This window comes from Pygocentrus nattereri, chromosome 29 (genome assembly GCF_015220715.1).
Source record: "Pygocentrus nattereri isolate fPygNat1 chromosome 29, fPygNat1.pri, whole genome shotgun sequence".
NCBI lineage: Eukaryota > Metazoa > Chordata > Actinopteri > Characiformes > Serrasalmidae > Pygocentrus > Pygocentrus nattereri.
The window spans coordinates 18686272-18703930 of record NC_051239.1 but is presented as its reverse complement, the minus strand read 5'-3'; the positions used below and the strand labels follow the sequence as shown (position 1 = coordinate 18703930).

The 17659-nt window shown below is 40.2% G+C and overlaps 1 protein-coding gene across 1 annotated transcript; it reads right to left on the bottom strand.

The window, feature by feature from the left end:
- Nucleotides 1-6: 6 nt before the first annotated feature.
- Nucleotides 7-17568, bottom strand: LOC108433127 (interleukin-17 receptor B). Its single transcript, XM_017707481.2, has 12 exons — nucleotides 17239-17568; nucleotides 17108-17132; nucleotides 16272-16409; nucleotides 11226-11359; nucleotides 10682-10817; nucleotides 10515-10565; nucleotides 8125-8255; nucleotides 7892-7957; nucleotides 4993-5059; nucleotides 4580-4726; nucleotides 3458-3766; nucleotides 7-1788 (listed from the first exon to the last, which is right to left on the bottom strand). Exons 1-12 carry the CDS (start codon nucleotides 17299-17301, stop codon nucleotides 1388-1390), a joined length of 1668 nt encoding a protein of 555 aa, XP_017562970.1. The 5' UTR covers nucleotides 17302-17568; the 3' UTR covers nucleotides 7-1387.
- Nucleotides 17569-17659: the final 91 nt, after the last annotated feature.

Below are 17659 nucleotides of genomic sequence, written 5' to 3'. Positions count from 1 at the left end.
TATTATAAATATAATTGATTCATATTATTATTCTGTTATTGGTTTAGGGACAAGCTAGCTGTGCAAAGAAATTTCCTGATCCAGCTCAGCCAACTGTCACACAGTCATTTGCAAAGGGAATTAAGTTAGATCCCTCATCTAAACAAGCCCAAGAATTGAATCATGCTGTGGCGTATTTTATTGCCAAAGACATGATGCCCTTAAGAGCAGTGGAAAAACCTGGTTTCCTTCACCTGATGAAAAAAGCTGTTCCAATGTACCAAGTTCCATCAAGAACATACTTTGCCACCAGTGAAATCCCTCGCATGTAGCTAAAGGAAGCTGTGTGTTATTCAGCCACCACAGACTTGTGGACCAGCAGCAGTGGAGGATACCGCGATAACCGTGATACCGCATATTTTCTGAGACGGTTATCATACCGTGAAAATCTCATACCGTTGCAACCCTAGCTGCACCTTTTTGAACTTTCATTAGTGCTTTATTAGTGTTTTCAATCTTATGTTGGTGACAAACTAACGCCGTTGTGCCTTGGCTCACCAAGACTGGTTTTATTACTAGTTATATGTAGTTCTGCGTATCAGGGGTGTCCAGTCTTATCAGCAAAGCGCCGGTGTGGCTGCAGGGTTATCAGCACATCTGATCAGTTGTTTAAAGACTGAGACTGACTGATTAAAGAGTGAAAACAGTGCTCTTCTTGTCTGGAACAGAAACCTGCACACACATTGGACAAGTGTGGATAAGTTTGGACACCCTTGCTGTTTTAGCTTTGCAAAAACGCAGGTCTTGTCGCATGGCTGGTAACAATGGAGTGAGTTGGTGACGCGTTCGTCAGTACAGTGACCAGTCCAGGTTACAGGACCAGTGACGGCGTGTAGTTCCAGCCTAAATATTGGCTGAATAATAGAGTTGGAGTATTTTACACTTTTGCAGTACTGATGAAAGTTACTGGTTTCATGGTATTGAATTGGCATTAAAATCCTTGGTTGAATCCTGCACTTATGTTAACTTGCATTAAATGATGTCCAGCATCAACCAAAGTCAGCAACAGTCTCCCAGACGCAGGTGCAAACGTGGGTTTGTTCTGTCCGTGTAAACATGGCAGAAGCCAGTGACTTCAGTCCATGTGTCAGCAGGTTTTGAACATTTTCAGTACATTTTAAAAATACTGAAATAATTTGTCACTATAATCATTCAATTTTTATACTGTTTCATCTCTTCTGCAGTATTGTGAAGGCTGATAACGTCAAATTAAACGAGGGGGAAAAAAGTGGCAATGGGTAAATAAATTTAAACAGATGTTAATGTAACTGCCCTTTACATCGTCACAGGTCTGAGATCAGTTGTGAACACAGACCTGAAAAAAAGCTGACCGTAACTAAGGTTTGCACTACACCTCAGTGAGTCGAACCATCTCCTCCTTTGAGCAGCTTGGACGGCTCCTGTCCAGTTGCAGTAAAGCTTGCCTGACCTTTCTGGATGTTTCCCTCCACTGGAAAGACCACATCCTGCATTTCGGACTTGAGCATCTCTCTCCTGGTCTGGAAGCCAGTTTCTGGGGGAGTTTCTCTAGGTCTTTGGGCAGACTGAGGGTTTTGCAGCCTCTGAGCTCCACTGGCACCGTGCTCTGCTCCTCACCCTGGCCCAGGCGCACCACCCAGAACTTGTGATGCTGCTCGGGGTCATGGGCACTGCTGGCCACCAGGTTCAGGGCCAAAGAGAAAAGTTCATGGGCTGAGGCTGGGACTGTGTAATCAGGTATGCCAGCCACCACAACTTGTTTTGGGCAGTCTGTGGAGAAACATGGATTTCTATTAGTTACTTGCTTGTTAACACCACTGTAGTGAACAATCACATAATCAAGTTTTGGACTGCATTATTTACATATCACTGTTGTCGGATCAAAACCTCATATCTCCAAAATTGTAACTTTTACAGGAGAAGATAAAAAAGAACTCTATTTTTAATGTAAGTCAATGGAACCAGACATTTTTCCAAGTAATTTTAGCTCATTTCTTTTGGTCCTGTCATCATGGAATTCACACACAATATAGAGGACTATGGGTATTTTCAAATTATGTCAAAAACTGAAAAATGTAGACACACACACACACACACACACACACACACATACATACATACATACATACATACATACACACACACACACACACACACACACACACACACACACACACACACATACATACATACATACACACACACACACACACACACACACACACACACACACACACACACATATTATGCACAGTAAAGAATGCTAGAAAGATAAAATGATATGGTGTATTAAATATATGAGCTGCTAATTTGGCTAGCAAGTTGAGTAACTGCTGCATGCAGCTTTGTTTTCATGTCACTGTCAGGCTGCATGGAAATTGTTGCAATCGAGCATAAAAGTTTCACTGTGTAAAGCAAGCTTTTCACCTAGCATGGAATGAGTTCTGTGTAATAACATGCAATAACACAACAAATCATATATAATAATTTTAAAAATGGATAAATTTGATAAAAAGACCATTTCTATCATCAAAGAGAGCACACAGCAAGTCTGCACTAGGGATAAGAGTTTTGAAGTCTATGACGTCATACTTTTGATTTTAAAGTTTAGTATTGTATATAGTATATAGTATAGTTTTTAGTTTAGTTTTAATCTCTGGTGCGTGAGCTAAGCTTCTATAAGATCAAAGTGTTAATGCAGGACAAGTGTAAATAAAATGCAGTGTTTAGCTTGGTCTAATATTCCTGAGATGGCTGGGGCACACTGTGCAGGGGTGTGAACTGTTTAAAACTAAACCATACACTATTATTTAAAGGTCTGGAATCAGTCGTCATTATTAATTTGTTATTTATATACACTAACAATACTGATGCAATTTAACTTCAAATTATCGTATGATAAGGATGTTTTGTTAATTTGCTAAGTGAAAATAAATTGACAGAACACACTTCTGCGCATTTAATGCACAGTTGCTGTTTATTTGCTGAATTTGACATACTGGAAAAAATAAAACATAAAATGAGGCTTATTTTAGATTTTATGTTGTATTTTTTCCAGTATATTAAACGCATAAATAAATAGAAACTGCACTAAATATTGCAAAACATGTCATATTGAAGTGTGCTCTCTGTAAAGGATGTGTTCATTTCACAAGATCAACAAAACATGTCGTATGACCTGATGCGCTCAAACTTAGACACCAAAACGTATTTTTAGCTGCTTTAATATTTAAGAATTATTTGTGGAAGAACAAAATGCTTTTAAATGATAAACGTGCTGTAATTTTGTACTTGAAAATGAAAGTTTATGAAATCTTTTTACTGTTCACCCTTTTCTTTTTTTGAAAATATTCAGAGTTTTAGCATTTTAAAATGTATTTCTGTATTAATCTGCAAACTGGGTCTATTTCCAGACTACAAAACGGTAGAGAAACATTACCTGTGTCAGCACTGATGACGGTGTTGTTATGTTGAGGTGGTAGGATGATGAGGACTTTATCGGCCTGATCAGCCTGTGAGTTAAGCCAGCGGAGCGGACCTTGCTTTGCCAGACAGCCCCTTTGCCACATGTCGATGACTATGGTCAAACCTTTATGGCTCTGCAGGAAGTCAGCCAGAGCCATTACAGCATGCTGGAACACACTGTCCACTGCCGGGTACACCACCAACACCCCAACTGATCCCGTGGACACAGAGGTTAGCCCACACTTAGAAAAGCCGGACTCTATGCACAGTCTACAGAGCTGGCCTGGAAGACAGTTAAAAAGGACACGAAGGACCAAGCAGAGAGAGAGAGGGAGCATCTGAATTAAGGTTGGGAAATATTAAGGCAGCTTTTTGTTACAGATTCTGAGAATATTCTACCTGTAAAATTTTAACAGCCCACGTCAAATGACATGTTTTGTTGATTCTCTAAGTAACTAAGTTGACACATCCTCTACAGCAGGGATGCCCTATCCTGGTCCTTCAGATCTACCATCCTGAAGAGTTCAGATCCCACACACCTGGCTCTAATAATCAGAGGCCCCTGAAGGTCTTCATTACCTGGATTAGGTGTGATAGATTACGGTTGGAGCTAAACTCTATAGGGTGGTAGATCTTCAGGACCAGGACTGAGCCCCCTGACCTACAGGGAATAAATATTAATATGCCGTTTTTCTAATTTTCTTCTACTTTTAATGCAAATTTCTAAGCCGGCTTTCACATTTTACAGAAACAGAAAACACAGAAATAACACAATATAAAATGTGGCATAAGATTCGCAAGGCACATTTTCCCCAATATGCTGTGTGAAGAAGTGTCAGGGTTGGTTTATATGAACTTTTTTGTAAATATATTCTATTTACTAAGCACATGAAGTTAACATGACAACGTATCTATGTCTAAACAGCTCTCAGATGGAGCTATATTAGCTAAGAACTCTTTGAGGAGCTATTGCCAAATTCTACAATTTTTGGACTAAAAGATTAGATCAGATTTTTACTTAATGAAGGAAACTACATAAACTGCATTTATCAGCTCAGGAAAATAACTTTGCCTATCTATGTATTTCTTTACTTACAGCTGCAGATAAGAATCAAAACAACGGCTACTGCTACTGCACACCCAACACTGATCAGCAGAGGTTTAGGTTCTGTTTTAGGTTCTGTTTTAGGTTCTGTTTTAGGTTCTTTTTCAGGTTCTGGTTGTTGTGTTGTTTTTTCCTTTTCTGAAAAACAGAGAAAAAAAAACTATTTACACACATAAATATGACTATCACAGTTCATCTAAATCATATAAATCATACAAAAGTGCTGCAAAGACACGCAACACAAAATCACACGCACAGATATATGAGATACATGATTAACGAAATAATTAACGAATATGCAGCACTTGTTTATTTCCAGGTGCTGAAATAAATGTCTAGTAGCAGCGGCTGAACTGAGGAAAGCATTTACTGTTGCATCATGCAGAGTAAGATAGGGCACTTACTTGTGCAGTCTATCTCACGCCATATCCATTTACAATGAACTCCACAATTTTTAAAACTTGGTCTTACCTGTAATTAGATTAGATTTATTAGTGTTTTTGCTCAGTCATACTTATAAACAGGGGGCCCTGCAAGCATTAGAACAAAATTTAAGCAGCTGCTTTGACCCACAGTAGGAACTTAACTAGCAGCACAGCAAAAAAGGTGAACACACCGAAGCACATTCCTAAACATCTGCTTCATTTCTCCTCCAGTGCTTAGCAACTATCTCACCATCCTCCGTGTCCTCGGCCAGACCTTAATTTTTTTGGCAAGGTTTCGTCCTGTGAATGGACTTCGAATTTGAAGCACCAGATGTATGAATGAGCTGCACGAGGGATCTGTAAAAATGAGACCTGATGCTTTGACATAGTAAAGGATGCTCATGTGTCAAAGGCAGACACAAATAAAAATGTTAGCTCATTAAATGAGAAAGGTCACTGTGTTGGTGTTGGTAGTGAGCTGCAAACCGTCTACTTCAAAGGTAATATATAGTGGGAAAAACCCACCCTGGCAGTATGCTTTAGTTGACATGATGATGATAGTTGACAGCTTGGGTTTTTAAGTTAGCTGGTGGTGTTTTCATCGACATGTCATCATTCTGTAAATTCCAGTATGCTATTATAGCAAAAACAAAACCATAAGATTACACACACATGAACAAGAGCACCGGTTAACACAAACCAAACAACCAGTGCACCATTTCCTTCTGAAGTATGCCTCTGCTTTTCACAAGCATAGCATTTAGCACAATGATTAATGAGAAATAGACATAACAAAGGCCAAGAAAAAAAACACTAGCAAACTTAAAAACCCTAACTGTAAACCATCCCAAGCTAAAGCATACTGCCACAGTGGGTGTGGAAAAATGTTGGAAAATGGCATCCTCTATTCTGTCGAAGTTTCGCTTCCCGCTTTTACAGATACACCAGGCACATCTTTCGTATATCTGGTGCTTCAAATTCAAAGTACATTCACAGGAACTCTAGCTCAATGTAAAACAAACAAAAAAATAAATGAAATAAACTAGAAAGCCTGGCCAACATAATACAGGATAATGTAAAGGTTGAAAAGCTTTATTGGAAGAGAAAATAAAGCTGGCCTTTAGCTAAGACTTGGAAAACATCAAGATTATGATCTGTAAGGTTATAACAGTCGTCATCATCAGTGATGACTAGACTATTACACTGTTGTCCTCAGTGTAGACTAGATTACTACACTGTGTTCCTCAGTAATGACTAGATCACTAAACTGTTGTCCTCAGTAATGACTAGATCACTAAACTGTTGTTCTCGGTAATGACTAGATCACTAAACTGTTGTTCTCGGTAATGACTAGATCACTAAACTGTTGTTCTCGGTAATGACTAGATCACTAAACTGTTGTTCTCGGTAATGACTAGATCACTAAACTGTTGTCCTCAGTAATGACTAGATCACTAAACTGTTGTCCTCAGTAATGACTAGATCACTAAACTGTTGTCCTCAGTAATGACTAGATCACTAAACTGTTGTCCTCAGTAATGACTAGATCACTAAACTGTTGTCCTCGGTAATGACTAGATCACTAAACTGTTGTCCTCGGTAATGACTAGATCACTAAACTGTTGTTCTCGGTAATGACGATCACTAAACTGTGTTCCTCAGTAATGACTAGATCACTAAACTGTTGTCCTCAGTAATGACTAGATCACTAAACTGTTGTTCTCGGTAATGACTAGATCACTAAACTGTTGTCCTCAGTAATGACTAGATCACTAAACTGTTGTCCTCAGTAATGACTAGATCACTAAACTGTTGTCCTCAGTAATGACTAGATCACTAAACTGTTGTCCTCGGTAATGACTAGATCACTAAACTGTTGTTCTCGGTAATGACGATCACTAAACTGTTGTCCTCAGTTATGCCTAGATCACTAAACTGTTGTTCTCAGTAATGACTAGATCACTAAACTGTTGTCCTCAGTAATGACTAGATCACTAAACTGTTGTCCTCAGTAATGACTAGATCACTAAACTGTTGTTCTCGGTAATGACTAGATCACTAAACTGTTGTTCTCGGTAATGCCTAGATCACTAAACTGTTGTCCTCGGTAATGACTAGATCACTAAACTGTTGTCTTCAGTGATTACTAGATCACTAAACTGTTGTCCTCAGTGATTACTAGATCACTAAACTGTTGTCTTCAGTGATTACTAGATCACTAAACTGTTGTCTTCAGTGATTACTAGATCACTAAACTGTTGTCTTCAGTGATTACTAGATCACTAAACTGTTGTCCTCAGTAATGACTAGATCACTAAACTGTTGTCCTCAGTGATTACTAGATCACTAAACTGTTGTCTTCAGTGATTACTAGATCACTAAACTGTTGTCTTCAGTGATTACTAGATCACTAAACTGTTGTCTTCAGTGATTACTAGATCACTAAACTGTTGTCCTCAGTAATGACTAGATCACTAAACTGTTGTCCTCATTGATTACTAGATCACTAAACTGTTGTCTTCAGTGATTACTAGATCACTAAACTGTTGTCCTCAGTAATGACTAGATCACTAAACTGTTGTCTTCAGTGATTACTAGATCACTAAACTGTTGTCTTCAGTGATTACTAGATCACTAAACTGTTGTCTTCAGTGATTACTAGATCACTAAACTGTTGTCCTCAGTAATGACTAGATCACTAAACTGTTGTTCTCAGTAATGACTAGATCACTAAACTGTTGTCCTCAGTAATGACTAGATCACTAAACTGTTGTCCTCAGTAATGACTAGATCACTAAACTGTTGTCCTCAGTAATGACTAGATTACTACACTGTGGTCATCAGTGCTGACTAGATATAATTAATTTTATATACAGACCGATATTCTAAGGTTTTCACATGGTCCAGAATACTTCAGTCTCTCTTCAATCCAGATTTTTCCATCCTATCAGGCAAACACAAACAACTAGCAGCTCTCATCATAAAAGGAAATACAAAACAAAATTGTCAGAGAAAAAATTTCTAAATGGCTACATAATAACACTGTCAAGTTTGACTAGAGCAACCAAGCTAAAATAATGAAAAAAGATCAGAAGGTGAAGTGCAACGTACCGTCTGCACCTTGATGCGGTTTAGATTAGCTGCATTTCTTTGCAGTAGGATATCATAAATCTCATAATAAGAGTGAGGTTGAAAGGAGACCACTATTTCTTCCCCCTCAGGTACAGCATAAATGTCCATATCTGACCACATAGACAGTATTGTTAATACTTGGTTAATGTACGTACGTGTGTATATATATATATATATATATATATATATATATATATATAGTGTAAAAACAAGGAGGTGGTTAAAATGTTATGCCTGATCGGTGTAATATATATATATTGCTCAAAAAATAAAGGGAACACTGCAATAACACATTCTCATTGAATACTTTGTTCTGTACAAAGTTGAATGTGCTGACAACAAAATCACACAAACATCATCAATGGAAATCAAATTTATTAACCAATGGAGGCCTGGATTTGGAGTCACACACAAAGTGGAAAAACACACGACAGGCTGATCCAACTTTGATGTGATGTCCTTAAAACAGGTCAAAATGAGGCTCAGTATTGTGTGTAGCCTCCACGTGCCTGTATGACCTCCCTACAACGCCTGGGCAGCTCCTGATGAGGGATCTCCTGAGGGATCTCCTCCCAGACCTGGACTAAAGCATCCGCCAACTCTTGGACAGTCTGTGGTGCAACGTGGCGTTGGTGGATGGAGCGAGACATGATGTCCCAGATGTGCTCAATCAGATTCAGGTCTGGGGAACGGGCGGGCCGGTCCATAGCTTCAATACCTTCATCTTGCAGGAACTGCTGACACACTCCAGCCACATGAGGTCTAGCATTGTCCTGCATTAGGAGGAACCCAGGGCCAACCACACCAGCATATGGTCTCACAAGGGGTCTGAGGATCTCATCTCGGTACCTAATGGCAGTCAGGCTACCTCTGGCGAGCACATGGAGGGCTGTGCGGCCCTCCAAAGAAATGCCACCCCACACCATTACTGACCCACTGCCAAACCGGTCATGCTGAAGGATGTTGCAGGCAGCAGATCGCTCTCCACAGCGTCTCCAGACTCTGTCACGTCTGTCACATGTGCTCAGTGTGAACCTGCTTTGATCTGTGAAGATCACAGGGCGCCAGTGGCGAATTTGCCAATCCTGGTGTTCTCTGCCAAAATCCAAGCATCCTGCACGGTGTTGGGCTGTGAGCACAACCCCCATCTGTGGACATCGGGCCCTCATACCATCCTCATGGAGTCGGTTTCTAACCGTTTGTGCAGACACATGCACATTTGTGGCCTGCTGGAGGTCATTTTGCAGGGCTCTGGCAGCTCCTCCTGTTCCTCCTCGCATAAAGGCGGAGGTAGCGGTCCTGCTGCTGGGTTGTTGCCCTCCTACAGCCTCCTCCACGTCTCCTGGTGAACTGGCCTGTCTCCTGGTAGCGCCTCCAGCCTCTGGACACTACGCTGACAGACACAGCAAACCTTCTTGCCACAGCTCGCATTGATGTGCCGTCCTGGATGAGCTGCACTACCTGAGCCACTTGTGTGGGTTGTAGAGTCCGTCTCCTGCTACCACGAGTGTGAAAGCACCACCAGCATTGAAAAGTGACCACAACATCAGCCAGAAAGCAGAAAGGTACTGAGAAGTGGTCTGTGGTCCCACCTGCAGAACCACTCCTTTATTGAGTGTGTTTTGCTAATCGCCAATAATTTCCACCTGTTGTCTGTTCCATTTGCACAACAGCTGTGAAATTGATTGTCAATCAGTGTTGCTTCCTAAGTGGACAGTTTGATTTACTTGGAGTTATATTGTGTTGTTTAAGTGTTCCCTTTATTTTTTTGAGCAGTGTGTGTGTGTGTGTGTATGTATGTGTGTGTATATATATATATATATATATATATATATATATATATATATATATATATATATATATATATATATATATATATATATATATATATATATTCACAGCAGTATTGCAACATTTAGTGTAAAGCCCTCCTCGAAGAGTAAGGACAGTTACTACAACAGACTGGGACAAATTCCTTTTTTAATAGTCTTGATTTCAGATGACATTTACAGCATTTAGCAGACACTGTTATCCAGAGCGACTTATAAGAAGTGCTTTGTCAATCTAGAGAACGTATCTTTGCTAGTTACCAATAGCTTAGAGAAAAAGACGGTCCTGAGCTCAGATACTGCTAGAAACAAATATGTCACTGCAGACACCAAGAGAAAAAGAACAAGAGTTGAACGCAGAACTCTGTGCCATTCAATGCAATACAATAACAATAAGATACAATACAGTAAACTACAATACAGAGTGCAGATGAAACATTGCAAGAGCAAATGTCCACAAACTATTGGCCAAATAGAGAGTGTGTGTGTGTGTGTGTGTGTGTGTGTGTGTATGTGTGTGTGTGTATTTCAGTGTTTCACCTCGCAAAACTGAACATACTGATTGAGTCCTCATCTGTGTGTTGTCACATCCTTCAAAACAAGAGCGAAATGACGAAAAGAAATACATATTTGGTTGAATAATAAACATCTTGAAATAAGAGTGAAAGCTAAAATGAAGGCTTTTCAACAGTGAATGTAAAACCAACCAGGTGCCTGAACCTCTTTGGCTTTTGAATGTTTTCCTCCCATGTCAATCGGTGGGGAAGGGAGATTATAGACATCGACCTTGTAAAAGCCAGCTGGTTCAATGTTGACATCAGTGCTTGTGAAACTGAACCAAAGCTACAAGTGAAATAAGAGGCAAAAATGACAAAAGTCCATAACTAGAAAAGTGCTCTGCATTGGTCAGAGAATTTGATTAGCAATGAAAATATTAAACCATTTCCAGTTTTTTTCATGATTTGAAAATACCTCTTTCTTTAACATTGCATCAAATTTTCATGATGAATGGGCCAAAAGTAACAGACCAAAATTGCTTAGAAATATGTCCGTTAACATTGCCTTACATTAAAAGTAAAGTAGGTTTTCTCCTTCTCCTGTAAAGTTACCAGTTTGGAGATATGAGGTTTTGTTCTGAGAACAGCGATATATTACTCATTTAGGAATACAGTTTAATCTGCATACAAATGCCTTTAGCATGTTTTTACTAATGATCTCGGAAAATCAGAGAAACAGTACAAAAGGGCTCACCTGTTCTAAGCCAGCGTAGTCGGCTGGTGAAGAGAATGGAGGCTGGTAGTCACATCTGTATCTTACTGGATCAGGATTCAAAAGCGAGCGTATGTTCAGTTCAATCCATGTGCCAGTAATATTGTGAATGCTACCTAGGGATGCAAAAATTGACACATTGAGTTCAAGCTTACCCTTTTTGTTCAGGCTTACCGTTTTCGGTCTCTGACCATTTTTCTACCCAACATTTGAGTTTTGTCTGCTGTCTCGGTTGAAAACCAGCGTAGGCGTAATGCATTTGAGTAATGTGAAAAGTTTATAAAGTGCAAATGGTCATTAATTTTGGTTATGGCTGTGGTTACTTGACTTAGGCGTAATTGTTTGGTGAGTGGGGCGGCACGGTGGCGTGGTGGGTGCAAGGAGGGCCTGGGTTCGATTCCCCGGCCGGGCGACCAGGGTCCTCTCTGTGTGGAGTCTGCATGTTCTCCCCGTGTCTGCTTGGGTTTCCTCCGGGTTCTCCGGTTTCCTCCCACAGTCCACAGACATGCAGTCAGGCCAATTGGACATGCTACATTGCCCCTGGGTGTGAGTGACTGTCTGTGTCTGTCTGTCTGCCCTGCGATGGACTGGCGACCTGTCCAGGGTGTATCCTGCCTTCCGCCCGAAGACTGCTGGGATAGGCTCCAGCACCCCCCCGCAACCCTGACGGAGAAGTGGCTTGGAAAATGGATGGATGGATGTTTGGTGAGTATAAACATATTTTAAGGAGCTGTACTTCTAAGGAAAGGCTTAGGAGTGTTTTGGAATTAATCTGTCTGGATTTATGTATGAATGGGTCTTAAAATCTAATCTGATATTAATTTTAGTCAGTAGAAAGAAATAAAGTCTTATTTAAGAACATGCAACATTTTTTTCATTATCGTGTTTGGAAAATTTAAAAAGGGTAATGGAGTCAGGCTTCTTTGTTGCCGTATAATTTACCAAACAATACTGGCTGCCTGCACTTTGTGGAAGAATTCTGATCAAGTGCCATATTGCAGGCTGTTCACACAAGACATCCTAATAATATTCAGCCAAAATACACATTTTTGATTATATAAAAAGACGTAAACACAACCACTGCAGCAAACTGTTTTTTGTTAATGCAAAGGTACTTTTTTTATTAACTTCTAAGTAGGAAAAATAGTAATTCTGGCATGTGCAAATATATGGATACTTCTAATTCAGCACTTGTCTACCAAAAGTGGTGTTAATATCACAGCCTGCACCCCAGCTCAGAGCCTTTCTATTCCCGTTTTTAGGAATTTTCACTTTTTGTCACAATTTTCATTTACACTTCTAGTCCGGTGATATTCCTGGGCTGTCTTGCATGCACAGTATGTTTAAAAGCTATCAACAGCCACTGACTGCCACACAATTCCAAAGCATCAGTCAATCCACCCTAATTCCAAAAAAGTTGGGACACTGTGTGAAATGTAAATAAATGTAAATAAAAACAGAGTGCAATGATTCGCAAATCTCATAGACTCATATGTTCTACCATGCATAAAATATAACACACATGTTCTGGGATGCAGCAATGCATCTCAGAAAAATTGGGACAGGGACAACAAAAGGCTGGAAAAGTAAGTAACAGCCGGAGGAGCAATTTGACACCAACTCACATGACTGGGTATAAAAAGAGCACTTTAGAGAGGCAGAGTCTCTCAGAAACAAAGATAGGCAGAGGTTCACCAAAAACTGTTCCTCAAAGTAAAACTGTGGTGACTTTGGATATCCCACCAATTACAGCACACAATATCATCATAACATTCAGAGAATCTGGAGAAATCCTTGTCCGCAAGGGTCAATATTGGATGCTCGTGATCTTTGAGCCCTTGGGCAGCACTGTATTAAAAACAGGTATGATTCTATACTGGAAATCAATGCATGGGCTCAGGAACCCTTCCAGAAGTCATTATCTGTGAACACAGTTTGCCATGCAATCCACAAACGCAAGTTAAACCTGTATCATGCAAAGAAGAAGCCTCATGTCAACACAATCCAGAAACGCCGCCGTCTTCTCTGGTCCATAGCGCATTTAAAATGGAATGAGGCACAATGGAAAACTGTTCTGTGGTCAGATCGATCAAAATTTGAAATTCTTTTTGGAAACCATAGACCCCATGTCCTGCAAACTCAAGAGAGGGACCACCCAGCTTATCAGCACACAGTCTCTGATGGTATGGGATTGCGTTAGTGCCTATGACGTGGGCAGCTTACACTTACACTATCAATACTGAACAGTTTCTAGAGGTTTAAGAACAACATATGCTCCCATCCAAACAACGTCTCCTTCAGGGAAGGCCTTGCATATTTCAGCGAGTCAAGGCTAAACCACATACTGCATCTATCACAACAGCATGGAGTCCGGGTGCTGAACTGACCTGCCTGTAGCAGACCTTCCACCAATAGGAAACATTTGGTACATCATGAAATGAAAGATCTGGCTAAGAGGATCCAGAACTGCTGTGCTGCTAGAATCCTACGTCAAACAAGAATGGGACAACATTCCTCTCCCAAAACTCCAGCAACCGGTCTCCTCATTTCCCAGACATTTACAGACGGCTGATAAAAGAAGAGGAGATGACACGCAATGGTAGACATGGTCCTGTTCCAACTTTTCTGAGATGTGTTGCTGCCATCAAGTTCTAAATGAGTTAATATTTTTCATGAAGTGACCAAATGTCTCCCTTTCAACATCTAATATGTGTTCTATGTTCTATTGTTTATAATTGGGTCTATTGAAATAAATATGGGTCTATGAGATTTGCAAAACATTGCATTCTGTTTTTATTTACATTTATTCACATTTTACACAGTGTACCAACTTTTTTGGAATTGGGTTAATTATAGCTCTGGCTTAACCAGTTGTTATTTTGCATCTTGATCATGTGATATCTTCGTTATCATATAAGCCTGGGCTTTAGAGTTAGTCTTTGCGAGGTATTGTTTTGAATGGCAATAACTGAGCGTTATTCTGCCTGTCTTTCCGTGTGTGATCTGTGCTTTGGTTCATTTCGACTCTGGTTTTGGATTTGCCCTTTTGACTTAACTGCCCTGGATATTCTGCCTTCGTGTTTTGACCTTCTTGCTTGTTTATCAACGACGACATTGGACTGCCCCATTGGTTTATTTGCCTTGGCTATTCGCTCTCACTTTGTATTGACCCGTTTGCCCGTTTCTGGACTACGGTTTCTGATCTGAATTTCCACATTAAAGCTGGTTTATCTTTCAATGTGTGCGAGCATCTGAATTTTGCGACAGGATTTCTTGTGATGACTCTTTCATGTAAAGCATGTCTGTGCAACCAATGCTGCACGGTAGAATGGTGCACTGGCACTGCTGTGTCAGCTAAAACTTGCCACAGGTCCTTTGTTGCCATGTTGTGGTTTTACATTTGAACAGTCCCGTCTGAGAGTTTTCTTGGTATTTAAGATCATGTCTTGATTTCTACAGTTCTGCTTAAATGTCATCTATTAATGGCATTTTTGACCTTGGAACCTGCAAGCTGGCAAAGTTTCAGAGCCTTCAGCCAGCTGGTTAGTGAACCTCATGGCTGTTGAGTGTTACCAGGTTTGAAGGTACTCAGAGAACCTATAAGGCTTTAAAATTGCAGCTGACTCTCATAATGAGTCAATTACGGTGTAATTAGTTAATCAAGCTAGTTAATAAAAAGTTCTACCACATTACAACTGGAAATGTTTCCAAACTTTCACGTGAAACTATTTTTTTAAAAAAAGTTGCTTTGCCATGAATTACGTTAATCACATATAAAGTAACTGTGTATATGTTTTCATTTTTAAATAGTTTGCTGCAGAGGTTGTGCTTACACCTTTTCAATTAAAGAAAATCAACAAACTATGTCATCTGCCCAGAAATGCCCAAACCTTTACACGCGACTGTACCTCTCTGCCATTAATGTATTTAAACATTTGCTTTAGGCCAAAGGTTTCTCTTTAAAATGACCATAAAGCAATGTGTCAGACATCATAACATATTCATAATAATTTTCGACAGCTACAACTGACAAATTTAAACTCTTGGGGGGTCAGAACAAGATGGACTGGAATGCCGACTGCAAGTCAGGTCTTTCACCAGCATCAGTGCCTGTACTTCACTAATGCTCTGTTTAGAGTCAGAATAAAAAATAAAGAAAATCAAAAATAAAACTATAGGACAAACTCCTCATTAATACCCATGGTATTAATAACATATGTATCTGATGTTCGGGTGTCCACATACTATGTGTGTACCTTTGAGTATGTTTCCAAAGCAAATCGTGAAACTAGGCCAGTGGGGTAAAGATGATTCTACCAAATAAGTGACAAAAATCTGGGTCATGGCATGGCAGTTGTGATCTCATTGCAGGCAAGTAAGAAAGCCTGGAACATACTACGTCCGTATTATTGGCAATTTCTTTTACTAAAAAGTAGTTTCAGAAGCTTGGAGTAAAATGACCACTGGTGTTACTTGAGGTCACAGTGATATTGGAATCCTACTGGTACTGGCAGGTAGAGAGCCCTCCTCAAAAACTGGCACCCCTGGTAATCATGTGCAAAATGAGCTGTAAAATATACTCAATTACTTGTCCTTTTCATCTTTCACTCAAAATACGAGCAAAAATCTAACCTTTATTTAAGCTCTAATGACTGAAACAGGTATATATACATATAGTTTTAGTATAGTTGAGTATTGTACGTATAGTTTAGGAGGACAAAGCTTACTTTCAGTGTAAGATAATTTTATAGATTTTATTCCATGCGGTTGGAAGCCTTTCTATTGGTCTGTTTGTCCTGAAATTTTCACACAATGTAAAGAGCAGCTGCTAAAAGCTTAAATGTAGAAAAGTAAAAAAAAAATCAACACACATCTATTTTTTTCTTTGCTTTGCTGATCCACGCAAATTTCATCCTAATTTCTACATTTTTATGTGTTTGTGTTTATGCCATCAGATATGTACATTAAAAAAAAAATCTGTATTGGCCCGCTATTCCCATTCCCATTCCCATTCCCATATATACTCACTGTCAATATTGATAGACCAGCTTATGGTCAGGGAAGGAGAAGCTGTGGGTCCATTCTGAAGGTTAAGCTTGAGATCAAGATCCCGCAGGGCTGAAGGAGTGAAATCATATACTTCGTACCATTCCGTAGGCATCAAGTCTTAATAAGATAAAACATAAAAAATTCATTCATGACACATTCAGAAACGGCATTTCACACAAATATATCGCTGTTGTCGGGAGAAAACCTCGCATCTCCAAAACTGTCACTTTATAGGAGAAGGAAAAACCATAGTTTACTTTCAATGTAAAGACTTCTTTCCCCAAGTCATTATGGACGGTTTCTTTTGGTCCATTCATATGAAATTTACACACAATGTAAAGGGTAGAAAGGTATTTTCAAATGATGTCAAAAAGTGGAAAACAACAAAAACGGAGATACAAGGTTTTGCTCCGACAGCAATATATATATATATATATATATATATATTCCCCAATATGTTTAATTAATTAATTTAATTTAAAAAAGATATATATATATTTTTTTCCCCAATATGTTTAATTCACCTATCTGGACTAAACAGTTAACGATGATGATGATGATGATGATGATGCTTAATTCAGCAAAACAAACAGTAACTGTGCACTTATATTAATCAAACATGAAAATCAACAGTTGTAAGGTTGTAAAATTGTCCAGGGCCACCCAAACTTTTGCAAACGACATATTAAAATGATCCATGTCCAGTGGCTAAAAAAAGGGTCTCTCATAGTTTCGGAAGAAGCGCGTCGACTCAAACGACCAATTCATTTCATATCGACCTCCTGTGCACAGCAGGCAAAGATCTCATCACTCACCCTGCGTTCTGCTGCATTTCGCCACCTGTGTAAAAGCAGAGAGCCATGAGAAGTGAACGCCTGAGAAGAGGCTCTCAGTAAAGCAGTGGTCTAACTGTAGCCCAGGTGTTTGCAGGCTCTGCGTTACTCACTCTGCCGGGAGCGGGGCCGGTATCTGCGAGGTGAACGAGCAGCAGTAACACGAGGCTCCTCATCTTCACTAGCAGCTCCACTGCACTTCATACCTGCGCAGACGCCCTGCCGTGCCTTTATACAGCTGGGGGCTCCTTCGCTGCCCGCCACGCCCACTGCAGGGGGCGTGTGCTTGCTAGGCCGTAGCCCTTGGCGAACGTGTTCGTCCTCGGCACGGTCAGGTGTGGCGGGGCGGTAAGTGTGTAGGTTCCCGAGGAGGATGCGCCTCTGTGCGCTTTTATCCGTACCGGGACTGAGGTGGACGCGGCGGTGGCCGCTGAGTGAAGAGTGTCTTTTGGGCGCATTTCTGCGTTTCAGGGCGTTTTAGGGGTTCAGTTCGCTGCCCGCCCGTTTCGGGGTGTCCGCCCGTTCGTCGTAGTT

Coding starts and splice junctions, on each gene's coding strand:
- LOC108433127 (XM_017707481.2), bottom strand. CDS start 17,301: ATGAGGAGCCTCGTGTTACTGCTGCTCGTTCACCTCGCAGATACCGGC. Junction 10,818..11,225: donor ACTACGCTGGCTTAGAACAG/GTGAGCCCTTTT, acceptor TTTCACTTGTAG/CTTTGGTTCAGTTTCACAAG. Junction 4,727..4,992: donor GCGTGAGATAGACTGCACAA/GTAAGTGCCCTA, acceptor TCTGTTTTTCAG/AAAAGGAAAAAACAACACAA.